The following is a 22,089-nucleotide window of genomic DNA, read 5'->3' as shown; positions in this document are numbered from 1 at the left end:
GCAAATCACTTTGCACAAAGCCATGGTAGTGAGTACTGGCGCAGCAAATGCAAGGCAGCCTATGGTTATCAATTGGCTCTTTCATTTGCCAATCGCTACTACGGCTTTGTATGAGAAAAGGGGCTCTTTATCTTTTGTTACTTCGGATGCCCAATTAGATTGTAAGCTCTTTTTAGAACCCAGCACTTTGTCCGGGTTTTGAAAAGCTTCCAGCTCAGGAATGCATCAGGAGGGCATCTGCACATGTGTGGATGCAATGCGGTGATGCCACATGAGTGCGCACACCGTGCATGATGTCATCATGTCACACATGTGCAGATGCCCTCCTGACATAGCTCCGAGCACAAGAATAGGTAGGGGGGGCAGGGCTGGAGGTGCGAGACTTGGGTAGAATGGGGCGGGGCTGGGTGATACTGGGAGGGCCTGGGGTGGGGCCATGGGTCCGGATCTTACAATAGTAAATCTGGTAACCCTACTTTAGGGGAGAGGGAATGAAGAGTGTAAAATAGAAAAAAATCTCAGGGAACTTGTAGATCAGACATGTCAAACTCTGGCCCATGGTGCATTAAAGGTTGGCCCACCAGACATTTACTTTTTTTGCTTTAATCTGGCCTGCTGGCAAGAACCGCTGTTGCTGCTCTGACATACAGGATCACATCTGCCTTCATCTGGTCTCCTCTTCAAAGCAGCCTGCTGAGGATTGCCGGCCGGCTGTAGCGAACCTCGTAGGCTGGTCAACCTCAGTAGCACGTTCCCTCTGACGCGATCCTGTACTTCAGAGGAGGGGCAGGACCGCAGCAGAGGGAACGTGCTACTGAGGTCGACGGCGGCCTGTGAGGTTCACTACAGCCAGCCAGCGATCCTCAGCAGGCTGCTTTGAAGAGGAGACCAGGAAGCCGGGATGGAGGGAGGGTAGGAACGGCGGGCCCAATCGGAAGGCGAGACCGGGAAGAAGGGGGAAAAGAACCAAGAAGTTAATTTGCCACTACTGAGGTATTGATAATAAAGTTTGCAGGAGACTCAAGGGCCAGATCCTGATGCCAAACATTGGTTATGGGAGTAACAAGAAAAACAAACACGTTTGCCATCAGTATTCCATACGTTTCTGGTGCATATCAGGGAGCTTGAGGTGCTCATGATGAGTAACAGGTCCTTTTGTGCAGAAATTGCCCACAGTGTTCATTCCAAGAACCATAAGAGCATTGTAGAGAGGACAGCTTGCAATAAAGACTGCAAATCTCAATGCCAAACTTCAGAGTGAAGAGAATGAGTGGATTTTATAAAGAACACATGCCAGGCTAGGTCCTCCACTGGAACAGATGCCATTAGCAGCAGAGGAGATGGAAGGGAAGAGAGAGGTGGGTGGATGAAGGGGGTGGGGGAGAAATAAAACAGGCGAGGGAGAGAGATGACAAACAATGGGATGGAGGGAGGGAAAGAACAGAAAGGGAGAAAAGTTGGACACAAGGAATGGTGTGGAGGGAGGAATAGAGATACTGAATATGAGGGTAGTTGGGAAGAGAATGTGAGAGATGGTGAACCCTGGGGTGGTGGAGGAGGGAGAGATGCTGGATGAAAAGGTAGTTGAGAAAAGGAGAGATGGTGGATCTGGGGATTGTGGGGTCCATCACTACAGCTGTGGGGATGGAGATGAAAAAAAGGAAAGATGTCAGACCTCCAAGGGAGGAGAGGGAAGGTAAACAGAAAGGGAGAACAGAGATGGAAGATGGATGGTTAGCACCGAGAATGAAGAAAATGACAAATAGGCAAGAGACCCTGGCAAGCGAGTTATCAGAAAAGAGCCTGGGACCAACAAAGGTAGAAAAAATAATAATATTTTCTGTTTTGTGATTACAATACGTCAGATTTGAAATGTGCATCCTGCCAGAGCTGGTGTTAAGACAGCGAGTGTGAACTAGGACCTAACAGAGAAAGGAAAAGTCTTTTTTATTTATTTTGTTTACACCACAGAGCCTGTGTGGGGTTGGAGACATTGTAACCCTATACTTCTACTAAGACTAAGCCTTACTGCCTCTTTTACAAATCCGCACTAGTGGCTGCCGCATGGCAACAGCCCCAAAGCCTTTTAAATCTCTATAGGCTTCGGGGCCGTTAGCGCAGGGCAGTCGCTAGCATGGCTTTGTAAAAGAGGCCGTTAGTCACTTAGGGGTCCTTTTATTAAGGTACGCATTTAGTGCATGCTAAATTGCTTAGCGTACCTTAATAAAAGTACTTCTAACTATTTTAATTAAAAATTTGGCCCACGACTTAGCTTTTTTTTACAGATTTCAGCCCCTTATGTGAATGTGTTTTGACACCCCTGTTGTAGATCAAGGTTCATGTGCCAAAACAGCAGTCCAGGTTCTCAATGAGTGGAGGGGACAATTGAACAGAACACCGCTACTGGGTCCAAAAAATCAACAGCAAGGCCTAATTCTGTGCAGTTCTGGTCAACAAATCTCAAAAAAGATATAGCAGAATTAGAAAAGGTATTTAGAAGGGCAACAAAAATGATAAAAGGTTTGGGATGACTTCCCTATGAGAGGCTAAAGTGGCTAGGGCTCTTCAGCTTGGAGAAAAGATGGCTCAGGGGGTATATGATAGAGGTCTATAAAATATTTCCAAAAATACTAGGACTAAGAGGAATGCGATGAAGCTATTAAGTAGTAGATTTAAAACAAACCGGAGAATATTTCTTTATGTAACATGCGATAAAACTCTGGAATTCGTTGCTGGAGAATGTGGTGAAATCAGTTAGCTTAGCAGGGTTTAAAAAAAGTTTGAGTGATCTCCTTAACGAGAAGTCCATAGGCCATAATTGAGATGGCTTAGGGAAATCCACTGCTTATTCCTAGGATAAGCAGCATAAAACCTGTTTTATTCCTTGGGATCTTGCCAGGTACTTGGGACCTGGGTTGGCCACTGTGTGGAAACAGGATACTGGGCTTGATGGACCTTCGGTCTGTCCCAGTATGGCAATTCTTATTAGAAAGTGTTATAATATTTATTAAGTATTATACTGATATTTTGAATGTAGTGTCAAAGGTACAATTTTTGCATCTCAGACTTAATAAATTGTCATGTCCATAAGACATACTCTTTAGGGTTCCTTTCACTAAAGAAGCAGAAAAAGTAGCCTTAGCATGCTGCTTTAGCATGGCTTTCCACGCACTAAGGCCATTTCCTTAGCGCCGGCAACAGATGAATCCAGAGACCAGTGGGATAGCACATACCTACCTGCAGGTGGATATATAGAGCCCTGATATTCAGGAGTATATCTGGATGGAACTCCCTCTTGCCAATCAGTAGTGCTCTTGCCCAAGCATCCGGGACAATGCAGCTGCAGCTCAAGAAAAACTTTCCCATATGCAAATCAGACCAACAAACAAACACCAAATTATCACCAACCATCGTACTCACCCCTCCCGTACTCGTCTCTGGATTCATCTGCTGCGTCTAAAGCAGGGGTGTCCAACCTGCGGCTCTGTAAAGTATTTTGTGCGGCCCCGGTCGAGGGCGATGCAGTGTTTTCCTCTGCTGCCCCCGGGTGTTTACCATCTTGCCGGCTCCCTCCTCTGTTTTGCTGCAGCATTTGCACGGCCCCAAAAACATTTTTTTCGGCCAATGCGGCCCAGGGAAGCCAAAAGGTTGGACACCCCTGGTCTAAAGAAAATTAAGAGGTAGGACATAATTTTACATTGTACCATGCTAGAAAATGGCCAACCTTTTTCCTAATTAATGACCATGCACACAAACCACATCATTAAACAAAGTTACCATTTGAGTCCACACCTATTATTACTATTAATTATTTCTATAGCGCTACCAGACACATGCAGTGCTGTACAGAGTCACAAAGAGCAAGAAAACAGTCCCTTCTCCAAAGAGCTTACAATCTAAACAGGCAAGACAGACAAACAAGATGTTATGGATACAGTTAAGGGGAATGGTTAATCCCATTTTATAGTGGTTAAGGGTCCAGGCAAAATTAGCCTGGGGTAATGCCTCTGCACTAATTAGCGCTGTCACATCCACTCTTCGACCCCAAATTCGCCTTTGTTGTGAAAAATTATGGACCCCTTTTACAAAACTGCATTAGCAATTCTGCCGCGGCAAATACACTGACCCCTCTCATTTACTAATGTGTAGCACGGGTTTTAGAATTCTTTTTATTTATTTATTTATAATTTTCAAAATATTCAGTTCAAGATTTAACTTGTACAGAAAGTGATTATAACAAAGAAAAATTTTTTTCCCCCCTAATTATATAAGAAAGTAAATATTGCTTAATCAACTCAAGTCCACAATAAGATCTAAGATGTAATGTAAACGGAATAATAAGAAATACTAACACAAGAAGCGTGGTTTACGATTAATTGATATACAGGCGTCTAATATATTAAAGTCCTCATTTCTTTTCCTTCTCCCGGGGGAGACAAGGCGAGAAAAGCCGTTAGCTGATATGGCTCAAAAAAACACATACCCCAAGAGAAATGTTAAAACATTATTTGTTGGAAATATTAGAAGTTCCTGAAGATTCATTGCCTCCATTTACCCAGGTCTACTATTTGCCGAATAAAAATCAGAATCAACAGGAAAGAAATCAAGGACCAATTGATGTATTAGCGATACTTGAATTATCAGACAAAGAAAGCGCAACACCAGCAACATTAATAGCATCTTTAGCTCTTACTTTGGATAAAAATTGGCTTTTGAGACTTTTCTTTAAAAACAAAGAGAAAAAGTTTCTTGAGTTTAAGATACAAATCTTCCCAGATTTGGCAAGAGACACACAAAAGCGTAGAAAATAATTTTTATTATTAAAACCTGGAGTATTAGCTCTGGGGTTTTATTTTCGTCACCCATGCAAGTGTACAATACAATTTAATTCTCAGAAATACGTGGTTTGTTTTTTTTTTTAGCCATATCAGCTAATGGCTTTTTTTAGAATTTCTACGAGCTCGGAGCAGATACCGCCGCTGCCGGCGCTAAAACCCGCGTTACGCGTTAGTAAAGGAGGGGGGATCAGTTCTTATGGGCTTTGGTGCAATTGCCGCGGCAGAATCGTTACCGCAGTTTTGTAAAAGGGCCTTTTGGTCTTCTCTCATCATGTGCTGTAGGCAGTCAGCTGGCGTGGATGACTCTCCTCCTTGCCAGTGTTGCGGCACACCTGAAATCTCAGGAGGCACAGTAGTGTGCCGTGACACACAGTTTGCGATACACTGCGCTTCACCAGTTATCGCTAACACCACACAATCCTTTGCCCGCGCACCATTCCACAAACAGGGGCTCACTACCTCCCACTTCCCTATCATACAGCCCTATTACACCGTCGACCCACCCCTAGGACGTTACGCAAAAGTTCACCGCCTTCCTCTGACAAAGGCTGGTGGGCGTGGACAAGCGTCAGTTCGAAAGCACGCGCGATGGGTGCGGCGCGAGACGGAAGGGGGGGGGGGGGTTGCTGAGCCTTGCGAGGTGATTGGCGGATAGGCAAAATGCGAGCCTCTTTCGCATTGCCGAGACCGGAAGAAGAGTGCTTCCTGTGGTGGGGTTGATAGCCGCGAGCCTCGGGAGGGGTCGGTGACCGGAGGAGAATGGACAGCCAAGGCAGAAAAGTTGTGGTGTGTGACAACGGTACAGGGGTAAGTTCCCTACTGGACTGCGTGCACGACCTTTCTGAGGGGTCCGTCAAATTGCAAGAGCGTCTCTCTGTGACGTGTGAAGGGGGTAGCGGTCGTCCCGGAAGTGGGGGAAGGGGGATAGTCATAAGCTTTGGAACCGGTGGCGTGAGGCTTCTGTTCACCTTCAATTAGTGGTAAAGCTTTTATAATGCGGGGCCTAAGGCAGGCTTGGGCTGCATGGCGTACAGAAACTGGTGGTTTTCAACCACAGTGATTAAGGTTTTTTTTTTTTTAAGTAAATTTGGCTGGCTTTAGTGTTTGTATGCGTGACATATGTTGGAATAGTGTTAAAGCTTAAATTACAGGTGATGTTAGCAGTATACTGCTTGTACTCTGGACTAATTTCTGTTGATGAAAGGTCCAGAATAGTGTTCTTATTTTAGCAGGTAGAACCAGGTTCCTTGGTCTCCCTAATAGTTCAGGGGTAGATTCTATAGAACGGAGTAAACAATTTAGCTGCAGAACTTCGGACCGATGATTCTACAGAACGTTTACATAAAATTAAGTTTGACTACAAGGTTTTTGGGGAATTACTTATGTAAACATTTTCCTACCCTTTCTCATTTTTAAGTTCTTGTAAACCGTGCCGAGCTCTACTTCCGTGGAGATGATGTAGTATATAAACTTAAGGTTTAGTTTAGGAATTTCTGTTTAAGTATCTTTCTGATTTTCCATTTCATGCTGTTCCTGATTTCACATTTTCTTTTTTTCTCTCTCTCATCCCCCAACTAGTCTGTCTTGTTCATTTTTCCCCAATAATTTAATCATTCCTATGTCTCTTCCCTCCAGTTGGTGCTCTAGTTAGCTGCAGCCTGTTTCTTAGCAGTACAGTACGTTTATTCTTTTTCGGTGATCTTTGCAATGCCAGTTTTAGCAGAAGTAGCTGGAGAACATGTTGGACCAACAGCAGCTTAATAAAAAACCCTATCAGCAGGGAGACCTTATTTATGACAGAGGAAGAGACCATATGCATTAGCACAGTGTTTCTGAAATATGGCAACTAACAACTTTTTTAATAACTACTATAGATGAAAGATTTACTTAATTAGTGCCATCTAAAATAGCTGAAGTTGTTTAATGCAGTGAGCAGCAGACAGAACTTGTGAGTGCACACAAAATCACAAAAATTGCATTGTGAGATTCAGTGTAATAATAGCTCCTAGAGGGAGAAAGATCATTCAGGCGCACTTCATTCCTGTCTATGTGCAAAGCTAATGTATTTGGAGAAATTGCTTCCAGTAGAATCGTAATGATAGATAAAGGCCAAATGGCTCATCCAGTCTGCTCAAACACACCATCCACTATCTCAACTTCACCCTGAGATCCCATGTGCTTGTCCTACCCTTTTTTTAATTCAGATACAGTCTTTGTTTACGCAGCCTCTAGAAAGCCTATGAGGAAATCTGTGGGACTGTTAGATCATCAAAAAGCAAAATGGGCACTGAGGAAAAGCAAGGCCACAGCAGCGAGACTGACTGACTGAATTTGTGCTTTAGTAAAAGGACTCTGAACTGTATTCAGAAATGGATTGGGGGGGGGTCACGTGATGCGAGCGTGGTGATCGGACATGTGCCGCTGGGCTCCGCGCTCCGATTACTGAATAACAGCAAATACCTGCATTTCTTTGTTCTTCTTTTTCGCCCCTTGTACGGCCAGCGCACTTGGTCTCCCACCGGGAATCTCGGGGGGAGTTTGCCGATCCGGTTGAGCCCCGGTATGCCCATTAAAGCGGCCAAAGTTGCTAAGAGCAAACCCTGCACGCCGGACGCGAAAATGGCGTCGGCTCCCGGAGCTGCACCGCCGGAGGTGGGAGACTGGGCCCAGGAGATCTCTCGCCTGGTCACGACCGCTTTGGAGGACCGATTAAACAAATTACAGTCGGCGGTGGAGAGCATCCACGAGAAGTTTGAAGCCCAGGCTCAAAGGTTGGGGGTGGTGGAGCAGCGTGTTTCCAACCGGGAGGATGAGGCCCTTGAGGAACGGAGGCGAGCTGATGGCTTGCAATCCCAGGTGTCGGCCCTCCAGGACAAGGTGGACGACCTGGAAAACCGCCATCGGCGAAATAACCTGAGGGTTGTGGGGCTCCTGGAGCTGAAGTCATCGGATGACCTCTATAATTTCTTTCACTCCTGGCTGCCGGAGCATCTCGGCCTGGAGGCATCGGCGGCCACGTTTGTGTGCGAGAGAGTGCACCGGCTGGGACCGGCTGCGGGGTCCAACTCCAAGCCTAGAGCGGCTATTGCCAAATATGTGAACTGGCGAGAGAAAGAACACTTGCTAAAAGCTTATCGGGCAGCTGGCAATTTGATGTATGAAGGAAGCCGGCTGCTACTTTTCAATGATTACTCAGCACGTGTTTCATCCCAGAGGCGGGAAATGGCGCCCATCTGCACTTCCCTACATCGCAAAGGGGTTCGCTTTGCTTTGGTTTACCCTGCCAGCTTGCGTATCTGGAGGGAAGGCAAGGTGCACACTATGCTGACCAAAGGGGAGGCACAGCGATTCCTCGACGCCCTCAATGCTGCCGGTCCCGATGGGGAGAGTGGTAGAGAGTCGGCCTCTTGAACTGGGTGCTGGCATGTCCATGCAGCTGCGGGGTGCCTGTCTTGCTGCCATGGGGGTTTGCGCTTATCTCTGCCTGGCTGTTTGTTCGGACTGGTGCTGCTGGACTCTCCTCTTACTTTCTCCCAGCTCTTGTGCTTTAGCAGTAATTGAGATCTGAGGATGAGCTCATGAAGGTCTTGCTGGTGTTGGCATTCACTTCTCGAGCGGAAAGTGCTACGGGCGGTGGTCCTGCTGTGGTTCTGCTTTCTTTGCACTCGCCTGTTCTTGCTATAGAATGCCTAGTATTATCATCTTGCTGGGTTGTATGTGCTGGGGGGTGGGGTGCATGATATTGTTCTATACTGTTTCTTACCGTGATATACTATATGAAACCTGTTTTGTACTGCTAATATCGGATTGTGGATTGCCCAGATCCATGACCCCTCTGTTGTTTTCTGTTTATGCCGTCCCTTAGGGGATTTTGTTTTGCTGTTTTATTTTTTGGGGGTTTGGTGGGAGTTCAGGGGGAGACCTGGGGGAGCTTTCTCTGGGGTGGGGAGGGGGGGCAGGGTCGTGTGAATGGGGGTGAGTCTGGAGGGGTGGGGGGGGTGAGTGGTGGGATGTATGGGTATGCGTGTGGAGGGGGGGCGGGGAGCTGAGTGGTAGATATGCACCTATCGCTTTTTTCTGGTGGTCCAGGTTCTCCAGGCGGGGCTGGAGGACGTTGGGGGCTGTTGTCCTACTAACAGGGCCCTATTTGCAGAGAGGGGGGGGTCTTAGCTGGGGAGGCCTTCTCTCTTCTTTTTTCTCATTTCTTCCTATTTTGTCATCTCGTACTTCCTTTGATAATGGTTAATCTCCGCTTTTCTACTTATAATGTAGATGGTATTCATTCCCCCGTGAAGAGAAAGAAATTACTAAATTGGTTTAAGCGTAATCACATTGATATAGCATATTTGCAGGAGACTCACCTCTCTAATACCAAGCATGCCAAGTTGCGGAGGGAATGGGTGGGCGAGGTGTGTTCTTCTTCTTTTAACTCCAGACAGAGGGGGGTGGCAATCCTGTTTCATAAACAATTGCCTCTGCATATCCACAAAACTCTTTCGGACAAAGAGGGTAGATATGTGATGGTGTTGGGGGAACTGTGGGGTCAGAAATGGCTGTTTTGTAATCTCTATGCCCCTAATGTCTATTGTCACCGCTTCTTCTCTGGGCTCCTGGCTACAGTAGCTCAGTACCCGGAATATCAACCTTTGCTGGGGGGGGATTTTAACATCTCGGCAGATCCCGTGATGGACTGCAAGCCGGCGAGGGTGTGCCCGGGGGACCATGGAGCCAAGGGGGTCAATTTTTTGATGGATCAGCTGCATTTGTTGGATTTGTGGCGGACTATGCATCCCACTGAGCATACTTACACTTTCTACTCTCACCCTCATGATGTTTATACACGCTTGGACTATTTGGGCTTCCTGGGGGATCGGAGCGCGTTTCTTGCATTGTTTGGTCCTCTTGGAACCATGGGGGGCTCGTCTGATCTTCGGGAAATGCAGTTTAAGATATTACATAGGGCATATATCTCACGGAAGCATGGGGCTCGTATGGGCCTTTGGGAGGGGGATGTCTGCATCAGGTGTGGCCGTGCTGCTGGGACTTTGACCCATCATTTTTTGGAATGCCCGTCCACTGATTTGTGGCTGCAGGTTATCCCTTTTCTGGAGCGCATTGTGCACCGTCCTGTCCCACGCGATTATGGCATGCTCTTGTTGGGCGACTTGAGAGTTTTGGAGGAAGCTGGTTTTTCGACTCCTCAGCAGAAATTTCTTTATTTAGCCTTCCTTTTGGTGAAAAAGCTTCTCTTGCAATATTGGGTGTCTGATCAGGTGGCCTCTTTTAATCATTGGCTCCATCGGATGGCCCAGGTAGCACAATTTGAAATTCACCTTTCTCCACGGGGGGGGACGCATTGATCAGCGCTACTATGTGGGGCTATGGAAGACGGCTTTGTCGCTGTGTCCCGGGGATTTGGGGGCACAGCTGGATACCCGTTCTTGATTCTACAGTTCTTTCTCTTTCTTACTCTCTGTATCTCGTTCCTCCTTCTGGGGGGCCTGCTGGTGGATGTGTGGGGGAGTGTGTGGTTGTGGGGGGGTGTGTGGATGTGGAGTGACTGTTGTGTCTTGTATGGAGTGTTGGAGGGGGGTGTGCGTTTGGTATGGCTGGGGGGTTGCTTCTGTTCTTCTTCTTTGAATAATTTAAAAATTTGCAGATTGTGACTGACTGGCTCAGAGCTTGGCCGTTTTTACTTTCTTATTCTGAGTTTACCAGAACGTGTATTGTTGGAATTTGTATTCTCTCTATTTGGACCTGGTGATATTGTACTGCTGGGTATCTGTGTCATCTGTGTTGCAACTGCTTCTAATAAACATTATTTCAAAAAAAAAAGAAATGGATTGGGAGCCAGTGAAGTGAAGACTTGATTAGAGGGATAATGTGAGTGTGGCGGCTCTCGTAGAATATGACATGCAGCAGAATTTTGCACAGATTGAAGGGGGGGAGAGATTGCTGAGCGGCAGACCTGAAAGAAGCAAGTTGCAGTAGTCTAGGCGAGAGGTGATAGTGTGGATAAGTGTTTTGGTAGAGTGCTTGGAAAGGAGAGGTCTGATTTTGGTAATATTATAGAAGAAGAAGCAACAGTTCTTTAGCATTTTGTTGGATCTGAATGGAGTAGGGGAGAGAGGAGTCAAAGATAACCCAAGGTTGTGAGACGATGAGACAGGGAGCAGGAGAGGGTTGTCCACAGAGATTGAGAATGGGGGGAGAGGGGAAGTGGGTTTAGGTGGGAAGATGAGCTCATACTTAAGCCATATTCAGTTTTAGTTGGTAGTGAAACATCCAGGTGGCAGTCGGACAGGCAGGTTGAGACTTGAGTTTTGATTCCTGTAGAGCAGTGTATCGCAAACTGTGTGTCACGGCACACTACTGTGCCTCCTGAGATTTCAGGTGTGCCGCAACACTGGCAAGGAGGAGAGTCATCCACGCCGGCTGACTGCCTACAGCACATGCCTCTCCTCCTGGCCGATGTCTCTCCTCCTCTCCCTGAACCTCCCGGATCCCTCCAGTGGGTCACAGCCTGATGGGCCTCCGCACACGCGCGTGATGTCATTGCTTCGCCGTCCGCACAATTCTGGGTGCCTTCCGGCCGGGGCACTGGATTTAGTGTACCGCCGGCTGGAAAGTTTGCAAGACACTACTGTAATGAGATCAGGTATGGAGAAGTAGATCTGGGAATTGTCAGCATAGAGATCAGTGCACTGAGGGAGCAGGTATACAGTATATGGAAAAAAGGAGAGGTCCCAAGACGGAGCCTTGAGGTACACTGACAGCGGGAATAGCAGGATAGCAGTGGAGGAGGATCCCCCTTCCATACACAAAGTGCGATGGGGGAGAGAGAATGAAGACCTGGAGAGAACGGAACCCTGGAATCCCAGCAAGGTATCAGAGTATGTGATGATCACAAGTATCAAAGGCAGCAGATCAAGAAGGATAAGGATAGAGTAGAGACAATTAGATCTTAGCAGTTTCTGTGGAATGGAGTGGGCATAAGCCTGATTGAAGTGGGTCAAGAATATCTTGAGATGAAGGGAAGTCCAGGCAATGGCAGTGAGCAGCACGTTCTAGTAGCTTGGATAAGAAGGGAATGAGGGAGATGGGGCGATAGTTGAGAGGGTTTTTGAGGAGAGCTGTAACTATGGCATGTTTGAAGACATTGGGAACAGTTGCAGTAGAGTGATAGGTTGAGGATGTGTGTGGGAATCAGATCTAAGGAGCAGGTAGTGGGTTTGGAGTAGGAGAGATGTGCAGTTTCCTTTTCAGTGATTTCAGAAAAAAGAAGAAAAGGTGGCAGAGATTGAAAGGAGGTTAGCAGAGTGGACAGCTGGTGACCTGGTTGTGAATCTTATGAACAGAAAATGACACGGAGACAAATTTGTTCCTGTGGAATCTCAATATCCTTGTCCCGTCCCTGTGAGTTCTGTCCCTGTCCCATTCTTGGAAGCTCTGCCTTATCTGCACAAGCCTTGAACACTTATGATTTTAAAGTGCTCAAGGCTTGTGCAAATGAGGACAGCGCTTGCAGGAATATGGGGAAGGGACAGGAAATTGAGATTCTGCGAGAAAGGGACACATTTATCCCTGTGTCATTCTTTACTTGTGAACCTTGTCATAGAATAACTTTTATAGAGCAAGAGAAGCAAGCAAGATGTCTGAAATCAATGGTAAAGTTACATTTATTATAATAAAGTCCAATCAAATGTCCACATAAAATCCAAACACGATTACTTGGCTAAATATCAAATCATACAGTCCCGACTAGGATCCGAGTTTCGGCAATTGAAATTGCCTTCTTCGGGGGACATACAAGGGAAAGGGAATGGGGACTTGCATTCTGCCTTTTTGTGGCTTTGGCATTTCAAAGCTTACATTCAAAGCAGTGGACACTGGAGGATTAAGTGACTTGCTCAGGGTCACAAGGAGCAGCACCGGGATTTGATCTTGCAGCCTCTGCTTGCAGCTCAACCAGTGATCCACGGCCCTTCCTAACTACAAAAGGACATAAATAAAACAACAAGCATACTTAAAAAAAAATCATACAATCATGCTTAAGCAACATAAACATAACATTAAGAATTTCTATAAATCATATATAAATGTGCTAAAAAATTTAACAAACATAGCTAAAAGGAACATAAACTTAACATTTGTACACTATAAAAGTCATTAAAAGATACATATACTGATATATATTAAAAACAAAGGTATGAAATACTCAGAATAAAAGGAGTTAAAACAATAGTTAATAAAATGTAAAATGTAGAGGACAGAAAAATCTCCAAACCAAATGATACTCTGTTGAAGATTAATATATGGTGACTGCGATGCAAACACTAATGGTATCAATAAACAAGACCAGAAACTATGCGAGAGGTACTACTCGAGAGGGTCCAGAGAAGAGCAAATAAAATGGTTAAGGGGCTGGAGGAGTTGCCATACAGTGAGAGATTAGAGAAACTGGGCCTCTTCTCCCTTGAAAAGAGGGGACATGATCGAAACATTCAAGAAAATGAAGGGAATAGACTTAGTAGATAAAGACAGGCTTTTCACCCTCTCCAAGGTAGAGAAAACGAGAGGGCACTCTCTAAAGTTAAAAGGGGATAGATTCTGTTCAAAATTAAGGAAGTTCTTCTTCACCCAGAGAGTGGTAGAAAACTGGAATGCTCTTCCAGAGGCTGTTACAGGAGAAAACACCCTCCAGGGATTCAAGACAATGTTAGACAAGTTCCTGCTGAACCAGAACGTACGCAGGTAAGGCTAGACTCAGGGCACTGGTCTTTGACCTAAGGGCCGCTGCATGAGTGGACTGCTGGGCACAATGGACCACGGGTCTGACCCAGCAGCGGCAATTCTTATGTTCTTATGTAACTACGTGATTATTTTTGGCAGGAAAAAGTGAATGATACTAAAACGACCCAAAGCTTAATGAGAAACAAAGAATCGTAAGACCATAAAGCATATATGTACACATACCTGAAACAAATAACAGGAATACAAATCTAAATGTGGAAATGGATTAATAAATATAAAAAAGAATTGAAGCAGCAAAACCAGGTGATTGTCAAGAAACATAAACGGTGTCAAAGAAAATATGCCTACCTGAACAAAGTTGTGCTAGGAGCTAGCTCTCCCCCATCCCCCTTTTTACAAAACCAAGGAAGGAACAGGCCAACCGGTATCTTGCCGAATTGGTGTCTTCAGAGTGAACGCACAAAAAAATGCACATGTGCAAATGTGTGTAATAAAAACAAAAAATTAATGAATATGCATGAATGAAACAAAAAACCCCATTTGACCTTAGAGACTGATAAAAAAACTTAGATAAAAGAAAATTCATAAAAATGTGCAAATAAAAAAGACTTATTTGTAGTCTCAGAAGCGAAATATGACTCCACTCATAAGGAAAGCCTATGAACTCTATTTTGACTGCAAAATTGGAGATCAAGATAAGGTTTGGGCACCTCACGTGTGTTGTAAATCTTGTGCCAACAACCTTGGAGCATGCCTGAAAGGCGTTTGTCCATTGATGCCATTTGCTCTTTCAATGGTTTGGAGTGACCAGAAGAACCATTGCACAGATTGTTATTTCTGCTTAACCATGTCTGGATTTTCTCCAAAAACAAAGAGTCAAATTCAATATCCTAATCTTAAATCTGCAGTACGACCTGTGCATCACGATGACAGTCTTCCAATTCCAAAACCACTTGGAACTTATACTTTGGATTTGGAAGAAGGCCATAAAGCATGTTCTGATGACTCTATGGAACTGGAATTCGAAAATGATCCCGAGTTCTTGATTTCAAGTTCAGGTGAGCCTCGCTTAATAACTCGGGCAGAATTAAATAACCGTATTCGAGATTACATCATTAAAGACTGGCCACTTCATAATAATTTGGATCCTGCTGGAAGAAAAAATGTAATTCGCCATCCTCTTTTCGATCCGAAACAAGTGCTACTGCCACCTCTTCACATAAAGCTAGGACTTATGAAGAACTTTAAGGCTAAGAATAAGGAAGGTGAAGGATTTCACTATTTACATGAAAATTTCCTTTCATGAGTGCTCGGAAGTTAAAGGAAGGCATTTTTGTGGGGCCACAAATAAGAGAAATGTTGAGAGACAGGCACTTTGATGAAGTTTTGCAAGGACATGAGAAAAGTGCATGGATAGCATTGAAGAATGTAATTGAGAATTTTCTCGGGAATAGGAAGGCACCAGACTATGTCCAAATGGTGGAGAAGATGCTTAAAGCATTCTTTGATCTCAAATGCAACATGTCACTAAAAATTCATTTTCTCCACTCGCATCTGGATTTTTACCTCGATAATCTTCAATGTTAGTGATGAGCACGGGGAAAGGTTTTTCACCAGGACAATGGAGAAACGATATCAGGGCAGATGGAATTCATCAGTGCTAGCTGACTGTTGCTGGGCATTAATTAGAGATACTCCTAATCTTGTTTATAAATGCACTTCAACAGCAAAACGATTCTAAAAAATATTTATAGGAACTCTTAAATCGGCACAATGCATTACATCAACTTCTCATGTTATAAATATTTGCGATTTGCTCAAGAACTATACTTGATAGGAGAAAACAGTCTATTTTCATACACAGGAGGTCAAATTCTATAAAGTAAACCTCATTTTCTTCTTGCCCCAGAAAAAAAAGTTAAAAATTTGTTGCGCAGTGTACCGTATTTTCACGCATATAACGTGTGCGTTATACACGATTTTTACAAACTGTGCATAACCTTGCGCGTTATACGCGTGAGCGCGTTTTACAACTTTTTTTAACATAGTTCCCCCCCCCCCGCAGGACCGCTCGCACCCCCACCCCGAAGAAACCGCTCGCACGCACTCCCATCCACACCCCCACCCTGAAGGACCGCTCACACCCCCACAGCCTCCCGAACCCCCCCCCCCATCATATAGAAGCTCCTACCGGTGTCCTGCTGCTTCCTCTTGGTGGTCCCGGCCCTTCTGTGAGCCCTGCGTCTGCGCTGCTTCCTCTTCCGGCGGTCCCGCCCTTTCTTTGACGTCAGAGAAAGGGCGGGACCGCCGGAAGAGGAAGCAGCGCAGACGCAGAGCTCACAGAAGGGCCGGGACCGCCAAGAGGAAGCAGCAGGACACCGGTAGGAGCTTCTATATGATGGGGGGGGGGGTCGGGAGGCTGTGGGGGTGCGAGCGGTTTCTTCAGGGTGGGGGTGTGGGTGCGGGTGTGTGCGAGCGGTTCTGCGGGGGGGTAAATCGGACGTGGGGGGGGCATCAGGCTTTTAGGGTGGGGACAGGACTTCAAGCGGGAGAGGAGGGTCGGGGCGGGCGAAAGGAGAGTCGGAGTGGCCAGAGGAGAGTCGGGCGGCGATGGGAGAGTCGGGGCAGTATGCGTGGTATACGGGTGTGCGCGGTATATAAAAATTTACATAAATTACAGTTTCCCGCACGCTATACCCATGTGCGTGTTTTACACGGGTGCGCGGTATAGGAGTGAAAATACGGTAATCTTCCCTTTCCTTCCCTTCTGCTCTATAGGCACCGTCTTCCTTTTCTCTTCTCTCCTCAGGCACTATACCCTCCCGGGTCCCTTCTCTCTCTTTCCCACATCTCCCTACTCTCTGCCTTGTGTCGCCTTCCCTCTCCAGTAACCCATTCTCTGCCCCTTGTCCATCTTCACCTCAGGAGTCTAGTCTCAAGCAAACACCCCCCACATCTCTCTTGCTCTCTCCCTCTCTTCCTTTTTCAGCTGCAGCCCATAGCCGCCTTCCTGGTCTACGTCTTTTACTACCTGCACCTCCTCTTACTTCTACAGGGATGCTGGCAGCTCCTTCTGTGCTGCTCCTTCTCCATGCCCCGGCGGCCCTGAACTCCATCACTGCAGTGAAAGCAGACTGCTTTCACCCAGCCTGAAGCCACTCTCTGTAGCATCAGGAAACGGTAACTTTTTTAGGAGTTGGTGGAACTTCTGTTTCTCAATGAGAGAGAGAGAGAGGCTTTGGCTGGGTGAAAGCAGTCTGCTTTCACTGCAGCAGTGGAGTTCAGGGATGCGAGGGGTAGGGAGAAGAAGCAGCAGAGAAGAGGGGACTACCGGTGTTCCTGCAGAGGTAAGAGTTGGTGCCGTCAGAAAGCGAGGATAGGGGGGAGCAGTTAACTCATGTTAATTTTTATTTCTAAATGAAATTAACTCATTAATCACATTAATAACGCATTATGGTCATCTTTTATTAAGCCACAATAGAGGTTTTTACCAAGGCCCAGGGCCTTAAATTCTCCGACACTCAGGAATTCTATGAGCGCTAGAGCAGTGTTTGAGCATTTAGTGCTCCAGGCCATGGTAAAAATCTCTATTGCAGCTTAGTAAAAGGGAGAGGAGGGTAAATGTACAGCCCTAATTCTTACTTTTTTTTTCCATGATGAAAATTGGATATTTTAGTTCTAGTTCTCACGAATTAATGACAAAAATTTTGTTCTGATTATTGTTCTCATTAATTAAAATATCCCTGAGTATTACATACATTTTTTGACTCTTAGTTCTATGTAAAATAGGAAAAAATTAATGTTTCAATTTCTTACCTAGTTAACAGTCGATAGAGCCCAACACAGTGTTATAGCCTTCTCTTCTTGATTAAACCTGTGTTTTATCAAGTCTTCTTATTGGGGTCCTTTCACTAAGAGGCACTAGCCTTTTAGCACACGCTAAACGCCAACACATCCATAGACTATAATGGACGCACTAAAACGTCTAGCACGCCTTAGTAAAATGACCCCTTTGTGTGTCTTTAAACACTAGTGCTGCTCACAAGTAGTCTGCAGTACTCCAGAATTTTGCAGTCCTAAAACAGAGGAATTAGAGTATTTACATTTAGGCGCAATGTTCAATGAATGTCATCACTGACTGACCTGTTTTGTTTTTATTTTTCAGTTTGTGAAGTGCGGCTATGCTGGCTCAAATTTCCCAGAACACATCTTTCCTGCTTTGGTTGGCAGACCCATCATCAGATCAACTGCCAGAGTGGGGAATATTGAAATTAAGGTAATTTTTTAATGAATGGGAAAACCGCTGAGAATATATATTTTTTGTATGTTGGTCTCGTAAGTTATATAGTTTAAAACTTGTTAACTGCCCTAATCATAAGTTTGTTAGTTCTGAAAGGTTTCAGGTTTTCAGGTTTATTTTAAAATTTGATATACTGCCTTGTGCCAGTAGAAAATATCTGGCTTGTTACTTATGGTCAAAGGCAGTCATGTTTTGTAGAATGAGAGGAAAAGAAGGTGTGGATTTTGGATGTTTTTGTGTGATGAAGGTGGTATAGAAAAGTGAATATTATGGATAGATTGTGTAACCATCTTGTTTTTTTTTGTTACATTCAGGCAGAGATTTCCTGTTGGCACACAGACATTTAAGGGTCACTTATTTTAAGCGGTAAAGGCCAAGCCCAGTTTGGGTATTCTAACAATTTATGCGAAGATGTGGCAACAAATTATTTGGCTAAATGCTTAACATGTATCCCACTGAGGAAGCTGAAATCTGAGAGCCATTGGTTGCTAGACACAAGGAGAGGGAATGGTGTTCGCTATGTACGAACAAGGCATTCATGTTTCTCTATAGCTGGACCATTGATGTGGAATGCATTGTCTGGAACATTACGGTTCTTTAGAAACCTACTGCAATTCAGGAAGTTGGTTAAAACCCATGTGTTTATTCAGTCCTTTTTTAAAACAAATATTACATCTCTGTGAATATTATTTCTTCTTTGAATGAGAAGGTTTTCTCATTTTGTTTACAGAGAGATATGAGTTGAGCTGCTATTAAAAATCTTTTATTAGAATGATATGTAGTGTTGTTGGGATAATATGATATTATTCTAGTTTTTCCATGTATGATGTATGTTGCTCTTTCAAAGTTCTATTTTTATTGTGTGTGTAAAATTGGGAGCTGTCTTGGATAAAATTTTTTTTTAATAAATAAATATACATACATACACATAACTGATTCTTACAGAATACCAACTCATTGCAAAATGTGCCGTGACACGATAGGTCATACTTTGTCATTGAATGTGCACAGAGAAGGAGTTTTGTTGGAGTAAACAAGTATACACATGGGTGAAAAAATACAATTAGTATAGATGCACAAATGATAAATATTGGCACAGACATTCATATCTGTTTTCCTATGCAAACAGCATACAATTCCTTACGGATGGGTTAAGCCCCCAACTCATGACTGCTTGCAGAAGTCATCAGTTATTTTCTTTTCTCCACCCCCCTTGTCTTTCCTGGCAGCACCCTCTCTCCTCAGTTTTAAGTCTGCAAGCAAGTGGAGAAGATATTTTTCATCTGCTCTGCACTATATTTTTTTAATTTTTGGTTTTTAATTCAATCTTTTAGAGGCTTTCCTGTGCTATGAGGTTCTCAATAGTCCTGGAATGGGTCAGACATTGGGGTCTGTAGACAGGAGGACCACATTTTTAAAAGAGCACTTGCCTGGCCAGCCTTTAACACTTGGGAGCTTGGGGTTAGGTCCCCTGGGAGCAGTGCTACCCCCCTGTAGAGTCAGGTGCTTGAGCGCAGGCTGATTTGACCCCACAACTGGCTGTGACGCTTGATGGAGGTCAGCTGCATCACCCCCCTGAAGAATCATATGGAAGTGTAAGGGGTTGAAGGTTTCAGGTTTTTGGAACCTGAATAAAAGGCAGCCTGAAGGAGACAAGCTGCTGGAGCCACCATTGATTGTCTGAGGCAGAAATTTCTTCTCCATTTCCAGCTGTAGCGAGAAGCTAATGGAGGCATAGCACATGACAGGTCTGTGAATACAGCTCATTACTGTCTATGGAATAATCAGGGTGGTTCTTATGTAGACAAGGGTTTCTGAGTTCTCAAGGGCCCCTTACCTCAGACATCATATTTCTGAGAAATTTTGAACTTTTAGTTTTGCTCCCATGGGCTTTTTTGGTGCCAGAATGCTGCCTAGATGGCCATTTTGGATTTTCTGATTTTTATTTCAAAAGCTTCCTCCTGCTTCTTCAAATTGCCTCGTTTTGGTGGAAATATTGTTATGGACCCCTTGGGTGGTTTAGAGCCCATATCTTGCTAGTTTTGCGCTGGATGGTTGGCTGAGGAGTGTCCTTGTTCATGTGCCATGGGGCAGCAGCCATGGTCTTAGGCCCCTCTGATCACTCCATGGGTCAAGAAGGGTAGAAAGCTCAAGATTTAGATCATAAAGCCCAGTTAGAACCTATAAACTGTAACTTGGTGTCACCAGCGAAACGCCTTTGTACGGATGCACCTGACCTGAGAGGAGACATATGGTAGACCGACAACTCCTTGGAGGTTCCAGGTTAGGTCTTTTGACCTTGATTTTGTGTTTTTGATGTGTGCAGATTATGAAAAGTACAAAAAGTACTTAGTATGGGAGGCAGCTAAGCAGTGCTCAGAGGAGTTTTCCTTCATAAAGCCAGGTCTTGTGATAGCTGCTAGAGCTGCAGGATCCAAAGGTCTAGTCGGAAAGGGACTGGCTCGATTTGAGGTTGGATGCAATTCCACTACACTCCCCTCATGCATCATCTTTGGAAGATTTAGGGTCTCGGGGGAAGATTCTCAAATGCTCATGGTAAAATCCAAAGGGCTGCTATCGCAGCCGCTACTGTAACGATTTTAAAAAGGTGAATCATTCTTTAAAAACATGCAAATGAGGTTGGCGGAGGGTTGCTGGTGATAGCGATTGGCACATGCGCAGAATAAACGCACAAATAAAGACCCCCAAATTGAAGATCGGCAGGAAGGATGGCCACTCCTGCCACTGATATAAAGCAACCCACCCCCAGTGGGAGGGATGTCCACTCCCTCCCACTGCTGCTGTAAAGCAACCCCCCTGAGGCCCCCCAGGCAGTGGAAGGGAAGCCCATTCCCGTCTGATGCCAAGCAAAAACACCCCCCTTCTCTCTCTGGAAGTAAGAGAGAAGCCCACTACCTACTGCTGCCAAGCAGCCCCCCCTCCCAGCAGTGGAAGAGATGCCCACTCCCTCCCTTCGCCGCTGTCATACCCCCGATGAACCCCTCCCTGCCTCTGACTATCCTTCCCGCCCCCCTCTTACCTTGTTTATGAAGGCTAGCCTGAGGCACGCCTCCTATCTTCAGCCAGTAGGCCCTCCTCTTCAAAATGGCGGGCCTTTTCCCTCCCCAGTGCATCCTAGGATGTGCCAGGAAGGGACCTAAGACTGATTGATCCTTCTATGGGAGGAGCCTTAAGCAACCTGGACCAATCAAAACCTTAGGCCCCTCCCCGGTGCATCACAGGATTCACTGGCCGGAGATAGGAGGCATCCCTCTTGCCAGCCCTCATAAATAAGGTAAGGGGGGGGCGTCTGAGGCACGGGGGGGGGGTCATCGGGGGAACAGCAGCAGCGGGAGGGAGTGAGACCACATAGCCAATTGAGTCGGGACCAGCACCTCTCTGGTATTGCTCTTCATTTCATGATGCTATTTCTACTTTCTTGAAGCGGCAACTGAAACTAACTGGCTACGGGACCTTCCCATACATACCTGTGGCTGCGTGCATGCCCTCTCTGACATTGCTTCTTTTTCTGAGGCAAAGCCAGCAACCGTGGATATGAATGGGAAGGTCAGCAACCGGTTTGTTTGTTTGCTGCTGCTGCTTTAGGAAGGCAGCGGTGAGGATTCTAGGTGGCAAATGCTGGTGGATGTGAGGTGGTGGAGAGAGAGGGAGCAGATACTGGTGGATGAAGGTTGGGTGGGGAGAGGGGGGCAGATGCTGGTGAAAAAGTGTTAGGGAAGAGAGGAGGTAGACATTGGTGAAAATGGGGTGGGTTGAGGAGAGAGAGGGCAGAAGTTGTTGGAAATGGTTTTGGGTGAGGGGTGAGAGATGGTAGACTTTAAATAGAAGTGGGAAAACAGAGCAGGGGAGAAAGAAGGTAGATTTTGGGGGATGGGGTACAGAGGAAGGAGATGATGGAATGGGACTTATACAAAACGCAGCAGTGAAACTAATACATAATGCAAAAAAGTTTGACCATGTTACCCCCCTCCTTATAAAATCCATTTGGCTACCGATTACTCATTACGAATTCAAAAAAATACGATTGCGTCACTTCCTTACTAAAGAAGGCTCATTGGCTTCCCATCCCCCACCAGATTACATACAAAATAGCTCTCTTAACTTTGAAATCCCAAAAGGCCAATGAGCCTGCATTTATTAATAGGCTTTTGATCCCGTACGAGCCCCCTAGAACTC

At 45.4% G+C, this 22,089-nt stretch overlaps 1 protein-coding gene across 1 annotated transcript in view; it reads left to right on the top strand.

Annotated features, from left to right (window-relative positions):
• Window positions 1–5,457: 5,457 nt before the first annotated feature.
• Window positions 5,458–22,089, top strand: part of ACTR2 (actin related protein 2) — a 104,326-nt gene continuing 87,694 nt past the window's right edge. The window contains exons 1-2 of the mRNA XM_033939817.1: window positions 5,458–5,645; window positions 17,758–17,868. Coding sequence (XP_033795708.1) covers window positions 5,598–5,645; window positions 17,758–17,868 — 159 coding nt within the window. The 5' untranslated portion in view covers window positions 5,458–5,597. The remainder of the gene's footprint in view (window positions 5,646–17,757; window positions 17,869–22,089) is intronic.

Source organism: Geotrypetes seraphini, chromosome 3, assembly GCF_902459505.1.
Source record: "Geotrypetes seraphini chromosome 3, aGeoSer1.1, whole genome shotgun sequence".
In the NCBI taxonomy this organism is placed as follows: domain Eukaryota; kingdom Metazoa; phylum Chordata; class Amphibia; order Gymnophiona; family Dermophiidae; genus Geotrypetes; species Geotrypetes seraphini.
The sequence above is the reverse complement of the archived record's forward strand: the minus strand, read 5'-3'. Positions and strand labels throughout refer to the sequence as shown.